The sequence below is a fragment of the Nematostella vectensis genome, chromosome 3 (genome assembly GCF_932526225.1).
Source record: "Nematostella vectensis chromosome 3, jaNemVect1.1, whole genome shotgun sequence".
Lineage (NCBI taxonomy): Eukaryota > Metazoa > Cnidaria > Anthozoa > Actiniaria > Edwardsiidae > Nematostella > Nematostella vectensis.
In genome coordinates, this window is record NC_064036.1 from 13,840,775 (window position 1) to 13,863,687 (window position 22,913).

At 43.3% G+C, this 22,913-nt stretch overlaps 1 protein-coding gene across 4 annotated transcripts; it reads right to left on the bottom strand.

Moving 5' to 3' along the window:
- Positions 1 to 1,822: 1,822 nt before the first annotated feature.
- On the bottom strand, positions 1,823 to 21,935 carry LOC5518690 (N-acetyl-beta-glucosaminyl-glycoprotein 4-beta-N-acetylgalactosaminyltransferase 1). Of its 4 annotated transcripts, XM_001638637.3 has the most exons (19): positions 21,394 to 21,932; positions 21,229 to 21,311; positions 18,652 to 18,727; positions 17,973 to 18,133; positions 17,652 to 17,838; positions 15,838 to 17,426; positions 14,350 to 14,748; positions 13,382 to 13,437; positions 11,677 to 11,755; positions 11,567 to 11,588; positions 10,972 to 11,085; positions 10,536 to 10,585; positions 9,454 to 9,557; positions 8,642 to 8,714; positions 8,264 to 8,338; positions 6,075 to 6,153; positions 5,594 to 5,720; positions 5,192 to 5,466; positions 4,399 to 5,065 (listed from the first exon to the last, which is right to left on the bottom strand). In XM_001638637.3, exons 1-18 carry the CDS (start codon positions 21,521 to 21,523, stop codon positions 5,229 to 5,231), a joined length of 3,642 nt encoding a protein of 1,213 aa, XP_001638687.2. In that variant the 5' UTR covers positions 21,524 to 21,932; the 3' UTR covers positions 4,399 to 5,065; positions 5,192 to 5,228. The 4 variants fall into 4 exon arrangements, with proteins under 4 accessions (XP_032219218.1, XP_032219220.1, XP_001638687.2 ...); XM_032363327.2 differs by lacking the exons at positions 4,399 to 5,065; positions 5,192 to 5,466 and adding an exon at positions 1,823 to 2,146 and having other exon boundaries at positions 21,394 to 21,935; XM_032363328.2 differs by having other exon boundaries at positions 4,399 to 5,466.
- Between the last annotated feature and the right edge of the window lie 978 nt (positions 21,936 to 22,913).

Here is a 22,913-nt window from a genome sequence, read left to right on the forward strand (position 1 = left end):
AATACAGGAAAAAATGCTTTGTATGCTTTGTAAACGATCCTGGCTACGCCGCTGTAATGTCCCCTTAGCATTTCCAGATAAGTGTTTAATCTTAAGCGCCTAACCCAGTAATGTCACATTAGCATTTCAATGTAAGTGCTCAACATTAAGTTCCCTATTTTGTTGTTTTCACATTTTTTTCACGTTTTATTCGTATTTAAATATTAATAATTGGGGCTTCTGTCACTCTTTGTTACTCCCTTTACCAATTATTTTCAGCGAAGCATTTTTAATGATGCGATTCATTCCAGGAACGTGTTTCTTTACCCCTATCCTCGGAGGCCGGCTGGCAGATCGCGTAGCAGGCCGGTACAATGCCATATATGGTGCACTGGCTTACTTTGTGGGATTCTCTCTACTCTGTACAGTGAGCTATGATTTCGGCGACGGCGCCACGTCTGCCAGCGCCAAGGGAACCTTTCTTGTCATAGCACTCATCTTTATTGCCGCCGGTGGGTTGATATCATTTTTCTATTTCTGGTGGCATACCCTACACACATCTATTACGCTGTGTGCCGGAAGGGGGGTACACCTGATAAGGATGCTCATAGTATTTTTAAGGGGTCGAAATCGGGCTTCACGTATTTTAGGGGGTCATCTCTTCTATTAGAAATGATATTTTTGAGCGTGTTTTTATTTGATGTGCTGGTATTTAAAAGGGCATTTTTCGAATTTCCCGACGAGCATCTCTATCATTTTTATCCCGAAGAGAACCCCTCCTTCCGTGTCTGTTATTTACATGGATATTTACACTTGATATTTCAAATACACAAAACTAAGCTTAAACGTTTATCTCAAAGCATTTTGTTTTAAATCAACACAAGCATAGACATTCCAGCATATATATGGAAAGAGCGTAGGAGAACCTCTATTACCGTAAAACTTTATACCGCCTTCATACTAAAATAGTTGCTATATTTAGCCAGCATTTTTATAAAATTGAAATAAAGTATGCATTTGGTCTTGAAAAGGTCGTCCATCTAGATAGATAAAAACGATATGATAAAAATGTGACTTTTACAGTGGCGCGGTCAATGTAGATAGAGAATGGTAGCCGCGCGCGACAGCCAATGATAATCTAAGATGGAACGAAGTCTGACTTGCAATGTTGTTTTTTTGTATCGAAAATGTGTTTATTTACTACATTGGCTTCACTGTGAACTTAAAGTCCATATAACCTTTCAGAGTTGATGACTTTATCAATTCTTTATATTTTCATCTTCCAAATGGTATGTGGTTCGTATGGACCCTATAAAACGCGCGAATAACTCAAATCTGTAATATTGTGGTATTTTAGTCAACCTTCGGGAAAAAAAAGGCCGTGAACTGAAAGGCCCGGGTCCAGTCACGAGATGTCAACCAAATTACATGAGAAAACATATGCGCACGCTAAACCGGTTCCCATCTTCATTTCTTCTTAGTTATTGCTAAAGAACGTTGTGTGGTTACAACTCTTACCGTCATCTTTATATCTCAACCTGGTAGTCAAATGATTATAAACTTCGGCAAACAAATCTGCAAAATTTAGCAGATATTTTTTAGTTTTTGAATTGTTTTTGTATTGTGCGCGCGCGCTGCATTCGCAATCAAGAATGGCGACATTCTCACGATCGCGCGCTGTTTTTGAAACCTACAACAAAACGATATCTTCTTTAGACATGGGAGACATGGACCCTCCCACCAAAATGACCCAAGCACCCACCACTACTACGTATCTACCCCCCCCCCCCCCCTCCACACACACACACACACCCTACCAACCCAAAATACCAGATCAAATAAGTTAAGAGCTCACTAACGGTTTAATAGCCCTATACGGTTACAAAGCTGTGCAAGCTAAAGTACTGTCGCTACACCGCAGACGCTAAACGGCGCGACGCCCCAACTAGAGCACTGGCCGGAGTGCGAATATACAATTGATACGCCCCACTTCTCCACCGTCCCAAAGTCTGGATCAAATGATCTGGAATCCCATTCTGGGCCGCTACTGAGGCCGCACCTATGACGTACTCGACGCATTCTGGTCGTGGGTGATACGCCAGTTCCCGAGCGAAGGCCTCTGGGCTTAAAGGGGATACCTGGGACACGGGAGGGAGACCATGCAACGCTGTGAATAGAAAGAACAACCTAAGCTACCATCCCCCAAGTATAGGCACTATATGTACGTAATCTGTATAAAGAACGAAGAAAGTAGAGGGGTCAGGCGTCTGTCTAGGAAGGGGAGTTGGGGAGACATAACAAACAGCAACCATGACCAGTACTCTAGTTTATAAGCTTACAAGAACCCTCGTATACACAACTGCCCTACAACAACCTGCTAAGGTGCAAGAATAGGCGCATAAGATATTAAGTAAAAGTACCATAACTAGGTAGACTACTGTCTCTAAAAACAGTCAACAAACCCTACAAGGGTTTGACGATCCTGCTGCCGCCCTGGGCCATCTCAGGCCCACCGCGTGCGCGACTCCTTTCCAGGTAGTGGCTCTGGAGACGACGCCTTGCGCTTTCGCCCTGCGCTCGACGGGCTCTCGCGCGCCGGATGGTTCCCGTCGCAGTAAGCGCACTGGTGGGTGTAGCGGCACCCCGGGAAGAAACACTTGGCGAAATTCCACGAGCGACACGCTTCCGAACTTGTAGGGCGACCCCTACCGGCTTCCGGGCGGGCTAACGCTCCCGCTGCGCAAACGTTAAATATCTGCGGGTAAAGTTGGGACCAATCGGTCAGCTTGGTCGCGGCCGCGTGCTCGCGAAAAGCTCTATCGTAATTCAGCCATACGCGACCGGCGATAAATGCGCAAAATTCCTAGCTTGTACAGCAGTAAATCCCGATTCCTCTGAGGGAACTGAGAGCAAAGGATCAGCGCATAGATCGAAAACGCCTCACACCACGCCCAAATATCCTGGATGACCCGCCGGGGTCTCTTATTTGCCGTCGTAAGTACAAGATTGCCGTTCATAAAGAGCTGCGGCTCCAAGTTTACCTCTCGCAGGTTTGAAGTCAAAAGCTCGCTAAGCTCCACGAACCGCCCACCAACAATTGATGATAACCAGTTTTGCAGGGACTGGCCAGAAACCAGGTGCCACAATAAATGGCTCGCCGACCGCCGGAGAAAGCACCATCATGGGCGCCATGGCCGTCAAGTCAACGCTGCCCGAGGCGACCGATAACGGGAGAGCAGCCCTCAAACCCGCCACACCAGACGGCGCCGACGCGATAGAGATGAAGGTGTTGACGGTATTTGGCAACATACCTGGCGTTACGGGAGTCGCCCTGGTACCTGACGCCGAAAATCCCCGCCGACCCCGTTTTCGTCTCGTCCTGGACTCGATATTATTGGTTTTTCACTGCTCGCCGCCGGAAATTGGGCAAAAGAGCGAATCTTCTCCATCATCACCTCCCGGATAGCTTCCATGAACTCGCTCGAAGGCCTGTCCGCCATACCGCCGAAGAAAAACCAGAAATGTGACGAAAAATAGCTAAATCGCTTCCTACGTCTTAGCACGAAACGACGTTTGAACAGAGAGGATTTGCTGCTCGGTGCAAAGCTACCCTTCAAAAGCATACCGCTGCACCACGCGCGCCGGCGCAGGTCACGTAAACATGACCTCTAGATCTCTGAGACGCTGCCCTGTGTTTTGAGTCTAACCTTGCCTAAATACGAGCATTTAGCCTCATAAAAATTCAAATTTTAATCAAATCAATTCCCTTTTCAGAATTTGAAAGTTTATCTATGCTTTGTTTTGGCTAGATTGATATAAGTGAAAGGTTTTAAAGAACTTGAATAAAGGCACTGAATGTTAAAACAAATACAATAGTCCTATTTCATTTAGCCAGTGGTTCTAGGCATTTGACAATTCCAGTTTACTGGCATTTTCTGCATAGAGGCAATGTAACGATTACCAGATGATTACCAAGGTGACGGGCATTCCATCAATAACAAGGAAACCTAGAAAGCGATTTGACAACGACCAAAACCAAAAGTACGGACAATTTAGATGCTTTAGCATATTTTCAAGGTTCTCCCCTAATAAGCAAGGAGACAACGATGACGGTCAGGACGAGAGCGAAAAAAATACTTTTGCACTTTGCTCTCAATTCCAAGCTACTAGCAATGGGGAAATCGAAACATTATTGTCAGAAACATATGGAAATACAGTTCGCTACAGTTAGGAACTTAAAGGGCAAGTGTCCCCTTCCTCAATAGACCGTGAAACTCAGCCTGAAATGTATAAGAAAAAACATATTTTACGTGCTGCTTTTAAATTCTCAGTCAAATTCTATTGTTTGCTATCGTCGTCGTTTATTTTTTTATCTTTTCATGACGGTCGTCTTTTTATACATAACAAGACAAGACGTCATCGGGTCTAAAACTAACCACCGCTAGCCTTTTTATTCAGAAAAGTTTTACTTTGTTTCCTGTGTTCAATTACTTACTCATTCTAGCTTGTAACCCTCGCGATAAGGTTGCAGACATTTTTTTATTCAAATTGTTTTTTTTTTCATAATCCTTATAATATTAATTCCATTTGAATATCTGATATCACTTCAAAAAATAATATTCCCACATTTAACTTCTCTCTTTTATAATAGATTCTTTTAGATATTTACATACCCGGATAATGCCTACCACGTGGTTATTTGTAATGTAGAATGTTAAAATAAATGTTATATCGTAAAGCATTAAAGCATTAAGTACTGCGCGCTCTTACTCATGTCTTTGGATTCTCTGTTCATCTATAGAAGGCAGATAAATCAAGAGTTCTGCCTGGGTATCGTAGGGATGCGGAGCACCTGATGTTAACGGCAACCGACTGACGATGCTAGCTTTGTTCCCTGCCAGAGCCATACTCGTACTTCCTGGCCCGGTACTACTTGTGGCCTGGGCACAAATGACACCTCCCGGCCCGGTACGACTCGTGGCCTGGGCACAAATGACACCTCCTGGCCCGGTACTACTCGTGGCCTGGGCACAAATGACACCTCTTGGCCCGGTACTACTCGTGGACTGGGCACTACTGACACCTCCTGGCCCGGTACTACTCGTGGACTGGGCACTACTGACACCTCCTGGCCCGGTACGACTCGTGGCCTGGGCACAAATGACACCTCCCGGCCCGGTACTACTCGTGGCCTGGGCACAAATGACACCTCCTGGCCCGGTACTACTCGAGGCCTGGGCACTCCTCTATCAATATTCATCGTCATCATAGTCATATTCATCTTCATCCGCAGTGTCATCATCATCATCCCATTCCTTGGTCTCCTCGTGGAGCTGAATCACCTGGCTGTCGCTGCTGTAGTAATCTGACACCACACTAGTCGCCACGCCCACCGTCGGCGCCCCCCACATTCCTTTCTTGGAGTGATAGAAATGATAAAAGTTGGGGATCCTTAACCGCTCCACTTCCATTCTACTTAAAAGTACCCTGGAACGAAAATGTCCATAACTTTAAAATTAAATAGTCATATTAGGAATTATATGAGCAGCCGTATAGTCGAGATGAGTAGAGACAATTCTGTCGCGTGATAAATATGGAGTGGTTTTCAGCTGACCTGTCTAGTAGTTCCCAGTCCTCTCCGCCCCATTGCGTCCCGAACTCACGATAATTCATGCCGCCAACACGGATAAAGTCGGATTTGTAAATCGCAAAGAGACCATAGCCTTGCAGCTCCCAAAATCCTGTAACGGTAATAAGAAATAATAATGATAAATGACCTGTAAGCAAATCCAAGGTTAATTTATAATAGACAATGACTTATCGCCTATCAGCCAATCCAAGGTAACTTTATAATAGACAATGACTCTTCGTCTATCAGCCAATCCAATGTAACTTTATAATATCGCCTATCAGCCAATCCAAGGTAATTGTATAATAGACAATGATCCTCGCTTATCAGCCAATCCAGGGTAACTTTCTATTAGACACTAACCAAAACTATTATGCTAGAGGGCTCTACGGTCACAAAAAGGTCAAATTAACAAGGCCGCCTGGACAATTATAGTAAGGTGTATAAAATAAGGTCATTTTCTTACCGTATGGTATGGAGGGCGTAAAGCCACAGTGAAGTCGCGTGACGATCGGAGCGAACGCCATACGTCCTTCGACAGTGTGCTAAACAAGACAGGATATCAGTCACGATAAGACAACTAGACACCGATACTTAACAGTGTGCTGGGCGCGACAACACAAGATTGTTTATTTATTTTATTTTATTTTAGCTTCGCCACAAAAGGCAGGGTAGCCGCAACAGCATTGCCATTTACTGCAGACCCTTTAAAAACTACATAATTACAACAGATAATAGAAGATGTAAAAAGACTATTTACAACAAGTTACAGGACCAGTACGTTAAAGGGAGAAGATGCAGAGATCTGAGCCTAGAGCTGTATGATATTTCTGTCAAAAATGGAAGTTCCAGTATGTACTTAGTGGCACACCTCTGAATTCTCTCCATATTTTGTATAAGGCCTATTGCCTGAGGGGCCCATACCTGGGTGGCATACCCCAAGAGCGGTCTTACTAAGGTAATGAATAGGAGGCGCCTAACATTTGTGTTTTTTTTAAGAATCGATTGTTCCTTCTTATGTAGCCCATCCGTCTATTTGCGTGAGATGTTTGGCTGTGGACGCGATTGTTCCATGTTAAGTAGTCCGACACGAGCACCCCCAGATCACGCTCGGTCTTCACTTCCTCGACTACTTTGGTCTTTATAGTGTAGTTCGTCACGACCGGCTACATCTTCCTTGTAAACCTTTGAGCTTTACACTTGGTCTCGTTGAAAAGTCCAGTGTCGGTTGCCCAGACGTCCATGCGGTCTAGGTCTGACTGAATACACGCAGCGTCAGCAGGAGTCTTGATCTGCTTGTAGATCTTTGCGTCGTCCGCAAACATGGCTGTGTAGCTACTCTAAACTACGTCTGGTAGGGTAGGTCGCGTAGATGAGGAAAAGAGCCGGCCCTAAAATGGAACCGTGTGGGACGCCGAGCAGATGGGCAGAGGTTTGGATATAGCACCTGGAACAGTTACGCGCTGTTGGCGACCTGTCAGATAAGAAACGAACCACTGGAGCAGGTTGCCACCGAATCCAAAGTCACGCAACTTTTGCAATGGACGTGTGTGACAAACTTTTTCAAATGCCTTTGACATGTCCATATATACCAGTCAACCTGCCCCCCATTGTCCAACTGAGCCCCTAAGAAGTTTTGATTTTGTTGTTGATGATTTTCCTTTGAGAAATCCGTGTGCGCTACTAAGCACACACCCTTCGAGGACTTTTGAAACAAGGGACAACAGTGAAATCGGTCTGTAGTGGTCTCTTGTGGTATAGCTCCCAAGCTCAGAGACTTGTCGAAGAGCTTGCACAGAGATGGTGCGATTTTCGGAGCAGTCTCCTTTAGAAGACGGGCCGATATCCCATCAGGCCCGGTTGCCTTGGTGACATCGAGGGATTCTAGTGTTGACTGTACTTCCGAGATAGATACGTGCAGCCCAGTGATACTCGGCTCATCTGATGGTGATGGTGACGGTGAGGCAACGTGTGGAGAAGAAGAGAACACGGAGGCGAAATACGAGTTGAATAGGTCCGCCACCCCCTGTGGCTCCTCAGCCGAGCTTCTTGGACAAGCGCTTGTTGGAGCCATGGAGACACAGTTTGGGACAGCGCGTGATTTCGACTTGTGCTTCAAGATCGACCAGAAGGTTTCGGGTTTGAATTAACATCACACTCGATACCACCAAAGAACTGATCCCGTCGTTCTCGGAGCATGTGTTTGATTTCCGAACGCAAGTTCTTAAATTTCTCTTTTAGGTGTTCGGTAGGAGATTTATTTATTTTCTTCCTGAAATTGCTTTTCTTTCTAATCATATTTATTATCGAGCCATTTATCCAGGGAATAGAATTTCGTCCTCTCAGTTTCTTAGATGGGATATAGTCAGCAACTGCAGCAAGGAAAAGTTATTTCCTTTCTTGCCAGCCTGCGTTGATATCCCCGAGATATAAGCAGGAGGAGAGGTTGATTGAGAGGTTGAAAGCAGCACGGAGACCATTGAAACCACCCCGCCCAGAGTCAAAGACAGAACTTAGGGGAGCAGTGGAAAAATTAGGGGTGGGGCACTGGGAGCACGTGCACCCCAATTTTTAAAAAACAATAAGAAATGACCAGTAGAGGCGTGGCTGTGCTCCCAATATTTTCGTAATGTTTCTGTATCGTTTATTGTATACCTTTCTAATTATGTCAATCATGTTGTTTGGTAACTCCAGATGGAGGTCACACATGAAGATGATGTCATGGGGACTCTAGAAACATCAAAAGCGTGTAAAGTTAGTAAAGCTAGTATAAAACCTACACATCCTAGTAACACAGGGGTTGCTGAGTTCCTAGGGCGCAGATACAACGTGGAGTCGGAAGCATGGAAAGGATCCTTAGGAAGCGACTTCTGCTTTTGTTATGTTTCTTTCTGGTGTGGGGAGAGAGGAAAACCGGAGCGGAGGCGGGAGCCAAAAAAACTAACGCACACAGCAGCTCAATACATAAACGCATCGCATTGATATCAAGGACACTTCAATCATCATTTTCATCAGTATTATCTTGGTACAAACCTTGACGTACGTGCTACCGGCATGGATCCCATACGCCCTTTGAAACGCTCCCTCCAACCTGATTAGCTTGTACCTGTAGACAGAGGTAGTAACCGCAGATTATACAACCCTTCCTACACCTCTTCCTTAGAGCTTTAGATTTAACACGATACGGCAGTCAATAGTCCACCCCCCATCCCTACCTACACCCTTTCATAATCCTTCCTATACACCTTCTTACACATTTTCCAACACCCCCTCCTACAACCCTCCTACACCCTTCCTTCTTTCATACACCTCTTTCACACCCTCCTATACCCTTTCATACACCCTCCTACACCCTCCTATACCCTCCTATACCCTTTCATACACCCTCCTACACCCTCCTATACCCTTTCATACACCCTCCTATACCCTTTCATACACCCTCCTACACCCTCCTATACCCTTTCATACACCCTCCTACACCCTCCTATACCCTTTGATACACCCTCCTACACCCTCCTATACCCTTTCATACACCCTCCTACACCCTCCTATACCCTTTCATACACCCTCCTACACTCCATTTACACCCCTTCCTACATCCCTTCCCACGCTCTTTTATACGCCACCTCCTTCAACCCTCCTTCAGCCTTTCGTGTACCCTTCCTACACCCTTTCATACACCCTTCCTTCTTTCATACACCTCTTTCACACCCTCCTATACCCTTCCATACAAACCTTACTAACCCTCTCCTAAACCCTTTTATACAACCCTTCCTGAGAAGGCTAAGTTCAACAAGATAGATATGTTGTTATTCGTTCTTCTACTATAGATACTCCATGATTACCTTCTAAGAGGGCTGCGCTCAAGAGCAGCTTTGATGTCGATATCCGTACTGTTGAAATCCACGATAATCACGTTGAAGTGCGGGTCCCTGGTGCGTAAGTAGATCTGTAGGAAAGGATTCTAGCTCAGTATAGGTACATTTATACAACAACGCTAGTAAAACACGAGTACCGATCGATCGAAAAGAGTAGGTGATTAGAGTACACAAGAACGTTTGATTTCGGTTGTAGGCAGTGTTACCTACCTCGGACACATAGTCAGCCTACCTCGGACATATAGTCAGCCTACCTCGGACATAAAGTCAGCCTACCTCGGAAATATAGTCAGCCTACCTCGGACATATCGTCAGCCTACCTCGGACCTCATAGTCAGCCTACGTCGGACATATCGTCAGCCTACCTCGGACATATCGTCAGCCTACCTCGGACATATAGTCAGCCTACCTCGGACATATAGTCAGCCTACCTCGGACATATCGTCAGCCTACCTCGGACCTCAGTCAGCCTACGTCGGACATATCGTCAGCCTACCTCGGACATATCGTCAGCCTACCTCGGACATATAGTCAGCCTACCTCAGACATATAGTCAGCCTACCTCGGACATATCGTCAGCCTACCACGGACATATCGTCAGCCTACCTCGGACATATCGTCAGCCTACCTCGGACATATAGTCAGCCTACCTCGGACATATCGTCAGCCTACCTCGGACCTTATAGTCAGCTTACCTCGGACATATAGTCAGCGTACCTCGGACATATAGTCAGCCTTCCTCGGACATATCGTCAGCCTACCTCGGACTCATAGTCAGCCTACGTCGGACATATCGTCAGCTTACCTCGGACATATCGTCAGACTACCTCGGACCTTATAGTCAGCCTACGTTGGGCATATAGTCATCCTACCACGGACATTTCGTCAGCTTACCTCGGACAAATAGTCAGCCTACCTCGGACATATTGTCAGCCTACCTCGCACCTTATAGTCAGCTTACCTCGGACATATAGTCAGCCTACCTCGGACATATAGTCAGCCTACCTCGGACATATAGTCAGCCTAACACGGGCATATAGTCAGCCTACCTCGGACATATCGTCGATGAAGTACTGCACCCATCGACCTTGATTCTTCACTGAAATAAAAAAAACAATATTCAAATGATGGTTTTATATAGTACCATAAAAGCTCTCACGACTCAAGTATTTGTAGCCAAGAATGGAGCTTATTATAACGGAGGACCAGACGAGGAGGAGAGCTTAAAATGCTTAGTTAGGAGGGGTTTCTAAATTTAACGTTTTGGCTTATTGGAAAAGTAATTTAAAGAATAGAATGACATGTTATTACTTTGTAGTGATCTCAATTGAACACCAAAAGCCGTACACAGTAACCAAGCAAAATAAGGACCACTGATATCGCCCGATACATCGCTACTCGGGCCTTGACTTGACCTCTCACTTCCTTTTTATATTCGTCTATATGATTGTTACTTTACTCATAGGCTTCCATTTATTAGATTACCTGGTACAATGACGTGGACAGTGGCGTGCTCTCTGATTCTAAAGCTATGGGGCTGGCAAAATGTCTCCTCTCCAAGCCTTTGATAGACGTATTGCGACAGACGAACAGGAGAACCTGGTAATAAAGATTTGTCCCGAACATAAACATTATATGATTATTATATGATGATAATATGGCGTTGTAAGAAGGGTGACTAAACCTCTCATGTTATATTGTCTCACGATGCATCTATCAGGAAACTTTAATAATTCTTTCCATGACGTCATTGTTGACGGTTAAGTGCACACTAATACACACACGTCATATCTAGATGACATCTTCTAAAATAAGTTGTCTGACAGCCTCTGTCCCATTTTCTGCTCTGCGTCCTGTCCCGTGTCCCGTCCCGCGTTCCATCCCACGTCCTGTCTCGCATCCCATCTAACTTTCTGTCCCGCATCACGTCCCACATTCTGTCCCGCGTCCTATCCTATCCTGCACCGGCTGGTCTATATACAGACCATATTAATTCCTGGCTTCTCAAACTTTTCTTGTTTGTAGCCAGGACTTACGAAGATCTGTCATAAGCCGACACGATCCAGTAGGATATACTTACGCTGACCATGAACATGAAGTTCCTAGAACAAAAAAGGGAGTGGGTTTTAACAACAACAACAACAACAACAACAACAATAGTTATAGAGATAATTATAGAGATACTCTTACCAGCTCTATCAGGTATCTGTCACCGTTCAGGACGTCATGGTTTTCCTCCACGTTAAGAATCTTGCGCAATGCATATTTGCTAAAAGCGATACAAAAATAAAGTAAGTTTTTTTTCAATCTACCATTCACATACATTACTACCCCCTCCCTCTCCCATGGTTTAATCGCTATGGTGTATTTACCATTCACATACATTAATACCCCCTCCCTCTCCCATGGTTTAATCGCTATGGTGTATTTACCATTCACATACATTACTACCCCCTCCCTATCACATGGTTTAATCGCTATGGTGTATTAACCATTCACATACATTACTACCCCCTCCCTCTCCCATGGTTTAATCGCTATGGTGTATTCACCATTCACATACATTACTACCCCCTCCCTATCACATGGTTTAATCGCTATGGTGTATTAACCATTCACATACATTACTACCCCCTCCCTCTCCCATGGTTTAATCGCTATGGTGTATTCACCATTCACATACATTACTACCCCCTCTCTCTCCCATGGTTTAATCGCTATGGTGTATTTACCATTCACATACATTACTACCCCCTCCCTATCACATGGTTTAATCGCTATGGTATATTTACCATTCACATACATTACTACCCCCTCCCTATCACATGGTTTAATCGCTATGGTGTATTCACCATTCACATACATTACTACCCCCTCCCTATCACATGGTTTAATCGCTATGGCGTATTCACTATTCACATACATTACTACCCCCTCCCTCTCCCATGGTTTAATCGCTATGGTGTATTCACCATTCACATACATTACTACCCCCTCCCTCTCCCATGGTTTAATCGCTATGGTGTATTCACCATTCACATACATTACTACCCCCTCCCTATCACATGGTTTAATCGCTATGGTGTATTAACCATTCACATACATTACTACCCCCTCCCTCTCCCATGGTTTAATCGCTATGGTGTATTCACCATTCACATACATTACTACCCCCTCCCTATCACATGGTTTAATCGCTATGGTGTATTCACCATTCACATACATTACTACCCCCTCCCAATCACATGGTTTAATCGCTATGGTGTATTCACCATTCACATACATTACTACCCCCTCCCTATCACATGGTTTAATCGCTATGGTGTATTCACCATTCACATACATTACTACCCCCTCCCTATCACATGGTTTAATCGCTATGGTGTATTCACCATTCACATACATTACTACCCCCTCCCTATCACATGGTTTAATCGCTATGGTGTATTAACCATTCACATACATTACTACCCCCTTCCTCTCCCATGGTTTAATCGCTATGGTGTATTCACCATTCACATACATTACTACCCCCTCCCTCCTTCATGGTTTAATCGCGTGTATTCACCATTCACATACATTACTATCCCCTCCCTCTCCCATGGTTTAATCGCTATGGTGTATTCACCATTCACATACATTACTACCACCTCCCTCTCCCATGGTTTAATCGCTATGGTGTAATCACCATTCACATCATTACTTCCCCCTCCCTATCACATGGTTTAATCGCTATGGTGTATTCACCATTCACATACATTACTACCACCTCCCTCTCCCATGGTTTAATCGCTATGGTGTATTCACCATTCACATACATTACTACCCCCTTCCTATCACATGGTTTAATCGCTCTGGTGTATTCATAACTAGCTAAGGTCATCTCTGTACTAACCCTCCAGTCTTGTTGTTGAGGATTTCCATGTAGCGGCGGACAACACTCTTAGCAACCTGTAACACGACCAATTATATCATTAACCCCTGTTAACAAGACCAAGAGCCAACCCCTGTTAACACGACTAAAAACAATCCATTAACCCTGCTAACACGACCAAAAACAAACTATATCTCATGAAAAAGACAGGACATTATTGTTGTGATGGGTTACCTGTGTAAACTTGTGGTATTGTGCTGTGTGCTAAGGACAAAGTTTCCGACTAACATGAACTTGCTGGTATTGTGGTTGTGGGTTACCTGTGTTCAATTGCTGGTATTGTGGTTGTGAGTTACCTGAGTGCATTTGCTGGTATTGTGGTTGTGGGTTACCTGTGTACCCTTGATGGTATTGTGGTGGTGGGTTACCTGTGTACACTTGCTAGGTTATGGGTTACCTGTGTACACTTCCTGGTATTGTGGTGGTGGGTTACCTGTGTAAACTTGATGGTATTGTGGTTGTGGGATACCTCTGTACACTTGGTGGTACTGTGGTGGTGGGTTACCTGTGTAAACTTGATGGTATTGTGGTTTTGGGTTACCTGTGTACACTTGGTGGTATTGTGGTGGTGGGTTACCAGTGTACACTGGGTGGTATTGTGGTAATGGGTTACCTGTGTGGACTTGGTGGTATTGTGGTTGTGGGTTACCTGAGTGCATTTGCTGGTATTGTGGTTGTGGGTTACCTGTGTACACTTGATGGTATGTGGTGGTGGGTTACCTGTGTACACTTGCTAGGTTGTGGGTTACCTGTGTACATTTGCTTGAATTGTGGTGGTGGGTTACCTGTGCAAACTTGATGGTATTGTGGCTGTGGGTTACCTGTGTGCACTTGTTGGTATTAGGGTAATGGCTTACCTGTGTTGACATGGTGGTATTGTGGTTGTGGGTTACCTGTGTACACTTGGTGGTATCCTGGTGGTGGGTTACCTGTGTGCTAAGGACGAGGTTCCCGTCTGACGGGCACTTGGTGGTATTGTGGTGGTATAGCCAGGGGTTATAACTGAGCACAGGAAATAGAGGCGGTGCGCTCATTCGGATGCCAAACCGCTTGTAGATCTGGTCAGAGACATGCTGTGACGTCATGTTGTAGCGGTAGAATTGGACGACTCTCTGCAGTCTGCGCACATATTCACGTGCCATGTTCAGTCGAGAAAGAAACATGTCCCTGAAGAGGTGAATGGGCATCCCCCCGGTGTACTTGACGGTTCCGTATGGACGGAAAGGTAAAGGGGGAATGGTGTGGACACGTCGGGGCTGAAGGTACGGAGAATCGTTCAGACGGTCGTACTCGTTGGTGGTTTCACTGTTGGCAGCTGCAAGTTGAACCTAAGCAAGGATGATATGAAAATAATTCTATATGGTGTAATGCTGTCAAATCAGGAAAATTTAACAGGAATGTCAATAAGTAAATGTAATAATATCAAGATCGAAAAGATGCTTAGAGAAGAGGAAGAACATAAAGACGATTACAATGCACGGGCTGAAAGAACGAATGCAAACAATTTAGCATGCTGCAAAAACAGTAGCCATTTATATTTACAGCAACAGCCATAAGCATTTACAGCACCAGTTATAAAAATTTGCAACAACAGAGCCAAAAGGATTTGGTGGACATAAAGAAAAGAGCAAGGGTGTATCTTTGTGGACAGAGCAAAGTGTGTAGCTTTATAGAAAGAGCAAAGTGGGATCCACAAAGAGGTACCTTTGTAGACAGATTAAAGTGTGTAGCTCTATAGAAAGAGCAGTGTGTAGCTTTATAGAAATAGCAACGTGTGTAGCTTTATAGAAATAGCAACGTGTGTAGCTCTATAGAAAGAGCAAAGTGGGATCCTCAAAGAGGTACCTTTGTAGACAGAGTAAAGTGTGTAGCTCTATAGAAAGAGCAAAGTGTGTAGCTTTATAGAAATAGCAACGTGTGTAGCTCTATAGAAAGAGCAAAGGGTGTAGCTTTATAGAAAGAGCAAAGGGTGTAGCTTTATAGAAAGAGCAAAGTGTGTAGCTTTATAGAAAGAGCAAAGGGTGTAGCTTTATAGAAAGAGCAAAGGGTGTAGCTTTATAGAAATAGCAACGTGTGTAGCTTTATAGAAATAGCAACGTGTGTAGCTTTATAGAAATAGCAACGTGTGTAGCTTTATAGAAAGAGCAAAGGGTGTAGCTTTATAGAAAGAGCAAAGGGTGTAGCTTTATAGAAAGAGCAAAGTGTGTAGCTTTATAGAAAGAGCAAAGGGTGTAGCTTTATAGAAAGAGCAAAGGGTGTAGCTTTATAGAAAGAGCAAAGTGGGATCCACAAAGAGGTACCTTTGTAGACAGAGTAAAGTGTGTAGCTCTATAGAAAGAGCAAAGTGTGTAGCTTTATAGAAAGAGCAAAGTGGGATCCACAAAGTGTGGGCCTTGTAGACGGAGTAAAGTGTATACCTTTTTATCTTGGGTATTGTCTACTCTTTTCCCATTACCACCATTCTGTGCATTATCACCACCAGCCATGCTGATCGTCAGCAGCTTTCTCATCGAGCCTCTTTCCTTGTTGTCGCTAAGCAGTCTCCTCACGGTACCATGAACCCTTTCCCCGTTGTCTCTAGACAGGTCTTCCACAGTTCTCCGCGCCTTATCCTTGTAGTGAGCATCCTGCTGCATTCGTCTGACCGCGCGCAGTGTTTGTTTGGGATAGCGAGTTAATGGCACGCCGTGTCTAGGTGCTCTCACTAAATCCTGGTTTTGATGAACACCCTTTAACCGCCTGTTAGCCGTTCTTGCTCTCTTCCTTGACTTTTTTCGTTTAGTCCTATTACGTTTATTCTTAGATAAAGAATTACTTCTATATGACAAGCCCCGCTTGTATGAGCCTAAGGAACCTTTCTTTTTAGTTCTTCTACCTTTACGCTTGCGTATAACCTTGCCAGCAGATATTGTGGATGATATTTTATTCTCACGCTTAACTCTCGCGTGACCTCTCGTGCCAATCGAGTCCATCTCAATATTTTTCTTTTCAATTGAAATATTACTATTACTGCCTAATCTATTTACGATCAAATGAGCGTAGTTTGATATATTGACTTGACCGCCGATATCATTAGCTTTGCGGACCGGGACTCTATTGATGGCGGCGAGCTTGCCGTAGATATCAGTCAGGAGTTTAATGGAGTCGTTTACCTCTTGATGGAGATCTTCAAACTTTGAGCCCTCATTCCTCGAGATAAAGTCTCTTAGCCACTCCTCGGGAGAGGCTAGCAGTAAAACGCTTTTGTCATGCGTCAGCACACTAATACTTCCATCATTAAATAAGGAGATGTTTGTTACAGTAGGGACACGGTAAACAGGGTTCCCGTGCGAGTCTTTCAACCTCCTGTTGAAGCATTGGTCGTATTTCTTCATGTGGGTAAATTCGGTGAAATCGTTTGGATTAAAAACCGCGGAGTCGTGAATCAACTTAACTCCGTCGTATCTTCCAAGTCCGAAGTTCACCAAGTAGCTCGGCGAATACCTGCACATGGGAAGCATTCTAGCAATCTCAAGGCGGTTTAACACCTTCTTTGTATGTGAGTAGGACTCAGAGTTTCCAGTTCCAAATTTATGCTTTTCTTTATCAAGAATAACGTTTGATAATCCCATATGCGAGTGACTTGGAAGATTCAGCGGTATAAACTTGGCGTATTCAGTAACATCCTTAGACGTGCTCCTATCGTCTATATACATCGATAAAGAGTCACTGGAGATGAAGCGTAACCCCGAGAAGCCGGGAATTTTCCAACCAACAAGAAGGTGGTCATCTTGAGAGCCTTGCTTGTGAAGTGCTTCCACAAAGTACTTTTTGCCCTGCTCCAGGAAGATAGGCTTAGAGAACTGTGTTGGATACTTGTTGAACTGTGCGAAGTGTGTACGATATCCGCCCTCGAGGCTCGTGCGGTTCCCGATCCACGCAAGGAGTCGCACACGCGAGGGATCCTCGTCCACGCTCAACCAAAGCTCGGAAGAGTCATCAGAAGACAGTGCGAACACATACTGGCCTGTTGGAGGGTGGAAAAATAATTTTGAAGATACCATAAGTTCTGTATTGGTTCATATGGATGTAAGAAGAGGCTGCCCAGAGACTGGGTTAAACTGTCACACTATTCTCCTTACCGGTCACGCGACACGAATGCTCTTATACCTGTCACGTGACACTAATCGCTCTCATTGATCACGTGACGCTTATGCACCCTCATTGGTCACGTGACGCTTATCACCCTTACCGGTTAGTGGGGGATGGAGAAAGCCGAACACCCGCTGACCGTAATCATTCTCAAAGTGTTGTACTACGAATCGCTTGACCGTGAGGCGGAGGTCCGGGTACAAGGGGTAGAACCAGTTTCTGCGCAAGTCATGTACAGTGCTACCGCACCACGCCTGCCATACGTGGACATTCAGCTGACCACGCATCTGGAATGAAGGCGCAGAAATTATTAAAGACGAAGGAGATGGAAAATACTTTAAATTCAAGATTTTGAAAAAGTGGGGGAATAAAAATTTATCAAATTATGTAATAAATAAATAAACGGAATGGCGAGACTTACTTCACGTTTCCATTGATACGGCTTCCATTTGGATATCTTGGTATGGCTGATGTCAGGATCACGTGAGTGCGGTGTAGTGGGTGTGGTGGTTGATGTGGTTGTCGTTTGGAGTGTTGAAATTGCTGTGGGTGCCATATGCGTTGACTCATCATGAGAAGGGTCTAAAAAATCAAACAAACAAAACATAGTGTGCATTCAGGCCCGTAGCCAGGGGGGGTTCGGACGAACCCTCCCACCCGGCTTGAAGGTCAGCTCAGAGAAAACAAATAATATATACGTTTGGCTGGAGATATACCGTGCACATCAATTTTTCTTTAAAATGACTATAAAATCTTTTTATAATAATTATCTTTATTATTATCGCTATATGTTAAAAAAAAACCATTAATAACATGCCTAATGTCATAATGCGAGGAGAGGGGTATACCGGAAATTTGGTCCGCTAAAATGGAAAAAAACAAACCACCCCGCTCAAAATCCTGGCTACGGGCCTGGCATCTGGCATTCGGGTGTTGGTTTGTCGTGGTTTACGCTTCATGTGATTGATAAGGTCTTTCTCGTACGTGCAGTTGGGTTGGGTGTTCGTTTGTCGTAGCTTACATTTTAGCGTGTTTAAAAAGGGATTTATCGTACATGCAGTTTGGTTGGATGTTGGTTTGTTTTAAGGTCTTACTCGTACCTGTACTACGTTTGGGCGTTGGCGTCTCTTGGTTCGACTCAAATGTCGAGAACACATTCACCTCACGGTTCAAATTCTGAAGAAAATAAACAATTATCTTTTGATAAAAACAACAAACTTACACCGGGTAAGGGTGGATTAACCAAACACATCAATGAGACAACTCGGATAGCTTCATTTTCAGTTGAAAGACAGGTCAAAATTCTTATCTTGTTATTAAATGACGGACTGAATGTGTTCGTAGATGTTGTTATTTGGGCATTGGACACACATCATTATATGAAAAAAGCGCAATATAAATTAATAAATTATTATTATTATTATTAACAATAGGAAAGATACTGTAAATGATGTATCTAGGGTTTTTTTGAGACTCGTTGAGTCTATCTGACCTTTTCGTTGTACGATAACTCGTTCCACTGGAAGACTAACACGACTGTCAAAGCAAGTACAGCGGTCGCGGAGAGTTTGATAATGTATTTGATGCAACGAGATCCGAGCATGCTTGTCGCCTACACTAGTTCCAGTCTTGGTAATCTCCTAAAATTCCTCTTTAAAATGCGCCTTTCGACACTCGACGGCTCGCGCTGTATTCGCGTTTTCAAACTGGTTCAAAGTCGCCATTCAGAACGTCTAAATGCAGAGTTGCTTCATTATTTGAGAGAGGGAAGGAATGAGAAGCGTTCGATGGATTGGATGTTTTTTTCTAACATATGAACGTAGTAAACATTTAACGACTGTTGCAGAGGATAAAACAAGAAGTGTGAACGTTGCTAGGTAACTTGTCTCCTTGTAGGATATTCCTTTCCCCTCCCTCCTGTGCCCTAAAACCACCACACAGTCAAAATAGGAGTTAACTGGCCCTGCATAAAATTTTGCAACACAAAAAAAAGACGAACGAGCAATAAACAAAGCTTATTACATTGAAAAGGAGTCTTATTCAAAGGACTAGCATGTAAGGTTAGCTACGCAATCACCTGTCAGTGCGGTCATTCCATAGTAGAATAGCGGTTAACCAGCAACATGAGAAAACCATTATCTCAAACGACCTAAGAATGATGCTTAACTTGGAGGTGGATATTTTCTGCTCCAAGTATAAAGATTCAAATCATAGTCATGATGGACCAGTGGCTTTGCTTTGTCTAACACTGACTCAAACTGACGGCCAACGTTTTAAAAGACAATAAAAATTCATAAGTCTATTTCTGTATTCAGATTCATTCTCAAAGTCTCGTGGTTAGTTACTGAGAGCTTTGTATTTTTGAACGATGAATTTTTCAGCAAAGAGGAGTGAGAAGAATAATATCTAGATCATAGCTAATTGTACGTCTCAGCTACTTTTCTATGAAAAGTTTGCCTTGTATTTCCCATCTGTACAAACTAAAACAGATGAAATACGTTGTTACTCCAATCCGTCTGGTCAAATTGGTTTATCCAATATAAAGCCAAACCATGAGTATTGAAATGATTAAAAAAAATTAGGAGGCGACGTGGCCTTTCAAAATAGGTCTGTCACCGCTGCCGGAAAGATACTAATCAAACAAACGTAAGAAAAATGCGCTTTTTGTATTTTAGTTTCCGAAAAGTCTAAATTAACAACAAGAATATTCAAAGACAAAATAGTCAAATGGTTTAAATGACGAGATGCACATCTAAAGAAAATTGTCACACCAAAGGCATTTAAAAAATACTACAAAGGCAATTTTTGTATTCAAAAATACAAAACTACCACTTCCGAAATTACCTTCTTTATAGGTTCCTATCTATCTATAAATATTGTGCAGTGCCGTATTTTATCTTTTTTGTTTGACACATATCAAAGAGTAAAATTTACGGCGCTCTCCTATATTGTAAAGTGGGGTTTTTCGCTCTTCCTATCAATTATTGTGATTCCGTCCTCCAATTTTAGAATAGAGATTATAGAGAAATATATGAAAGTTATGGGTCCACAATGTTTGGGGATGAGTTACACGCTGATGTGCATTAAATTTATACAAAATTGTCTTTTTTATTCCAAGACTTTTGAAAAAAAAAGAGTACCTGATGTCAAACCATACATTGTTGTAATCACATATTGATTGAATATCGTTTTGATACTATTTAATCCCCAAGGGAGCATCATAACATCTATCACACTTAAAACAAGGATTAGTCCTATTAAAAAGAATGTTTGAACGAGTTATGGTGGATATCAATTTCATTGTAAAATACGATATATGATTTGAAGAATTAATTCGCGACAAAATTAAACCCTGCAGAAGTCAGGAAATATCGTGCGCAAAGTAACAGTTTATAGACTGCGAAATAAAAGCTCGTTTATGTAAATCCATTCTTCTTGGGTTTCGTGCCGAGGCATTCCTGTAGAGGCTGGCAGGATATCTAAACATGTTATTTGTCTCGTCGTCATTTCGAGTCGCACGCATAGCTATGAAGTTTGTTATTTTACATTCTTTCCCGCCTCCCGTTCCCTCGTAACGCCGTATTATAGCCGCGCTATCGCATAATAACGCTTTGTCCTGCAGTGTAATGTCAAGAAACGGTGCTCAGACAAGCCCTCTCATTTGTTGTGTTCCATACCTTAAGGATAATCCTTAAGTTGGTTTCCTCCGCGGAATCTTGTAACTCAGAATCAAAGGGTTTCCCAGTTCCTCCCTTGAGACCTAAGAAAAATGTAGGGTAACAACAACAGCAGCGTTTACAATTAAAACCAGGATAAGCGTAGTACAGGGAAATGTTACGTACCGTCGACATACCGCCTGACCTTTTCGCTGTACGAGAACTCGTTCCATTGAAAGACTATCACGACCGTCAAGGCAAGAAGAGCTATAGCGGAGAGTTTGATAATGTATTTGATGCGGCGAATTGCGAGCATGCTTTGCGCCTTCCGACACTCGTCCAAATCGTACTAACTCCCCAATACCCCTCTTTTTGTCGCTTTGACTTGGTCATAAACATTTCAGGCGCATTTCAGCTTTCATCCACAATAAGGCACAAACACCAAGTATCGGAACCGAACGATAGTTAGCTCCGGAGAGTGGCTGAAACTTGCTATAGCTCTAAAAACATTGGTTCACATGCGTAGGACATGGCTAGTGTTGACGGCTCTCGTCTAGGGGAGATCTAAACCGGAAGTGACACTCGATACAGTAGAATCTGTCAAGGAGCCGATAACCAAGTCTTTAAGCACGACCCTCGGTAACCCTGTGGGATCGCGTATGACAATTCGCGCGGTTATATCTGACCTCTTTGGATGCGGTTCAAACGCAAATATTTCTCGTGTACAGGTGTAAGACCTCTGAGACTTAAAGTGGCCTACCGCATAATCTAGCACACAATGTGCTAGGTGGCACTTACCACGTTTTGATGGCCTAAGCTTTATATTCAAATGTGAAATACTTTATTTACCCGTACAATAATCGAAGTCAGTATTGTACATTGTTCCCCAACATGTTGTTGAATTTAAAATGCGGTGTTATGAATAGCTGGGTACCGGTTGTTGTTTTTGTATTTATTATTAGACTTGCATATTTCACGAGGCGGTACTTCCATTGAAAACTTCACTTGTGATACGAACAGAGCTCTTTACATCTAATTGAACTGCCACTTTACTACCCATGCGAGATCATTAAATTTATTTTCTAAGTATTCAGCTGTGGGTTTTGTAAAAGTTCAAATTTTAGTTCGCTTTTTTTTCTCGATGCCTAATTGATTTTACCGAATGGAACTAATTTTCTTACTTACAATGTATGTATTTCAAATTAAATAGACATTATTTAGTTAATTTCATGTTATTTACCCCTAAGGTTTGAGGGGTGAGAGTTCCATCGGTTTACACTTCATATACTAATGGCTTTTTTTTCAATCGGAATTCTTAAGTAATCTTTAGGAGAAAAAAACATAGAATCTGTCCATAAGAGTGCCCGTTATGACACTAACGCTTCTTGGGGAAAAGGTGCGCTTAAAGCCGCATTGTCACCAGTTTACTTCCGGAGGTCCGACGGAAACCTCAACCGTTAAAAGACAAAAGAATCTATTAAAATCCGAGATATTAAACAGGCCATCCGCTCTAAATTATCAATCACATCCTGAAACAAACTTCCAATAAACACACCGGAGGGAAAGTGGGCTTATTAGAGCTTTAACGGTATTTATGGCTGCAAGTCTATTTTTCCTTCATTTTCGTTATGAACAGTAGACCTCCGCATATATTAGTGCTGTGAATGACGCATCTCTTCCCTACTATAGCAAAACACCAATTCCAA

What these genes read in the sequence shown, in the direction of transcription:
- LOC5518690 (XM_032363327.2), bottom strand. Translation starts at nt 21,523, where the DNA reads ATGCTCGCAATTCGCCGCATCAAATACATTATCAAACTCTCCGCTATA. An exon ending in AACGCCCAAACGTAGTACAG is followed by an intron (nt 18,134 to 18,651) that starts GTACGAGTAAGA and finishes TTGATTTTTTAG; the next exon opens with ACCCTTCTCATGATGAGTCA. An exon ending in ACAATACCCAAGATAAAAAG is followed by an intron (nt 14,749 to 15,837) that starts GTATACACTTTA and finishes ATCCTTGCTTAG; the next exon opens with GTTCAACTTGCAGCTGCCAA.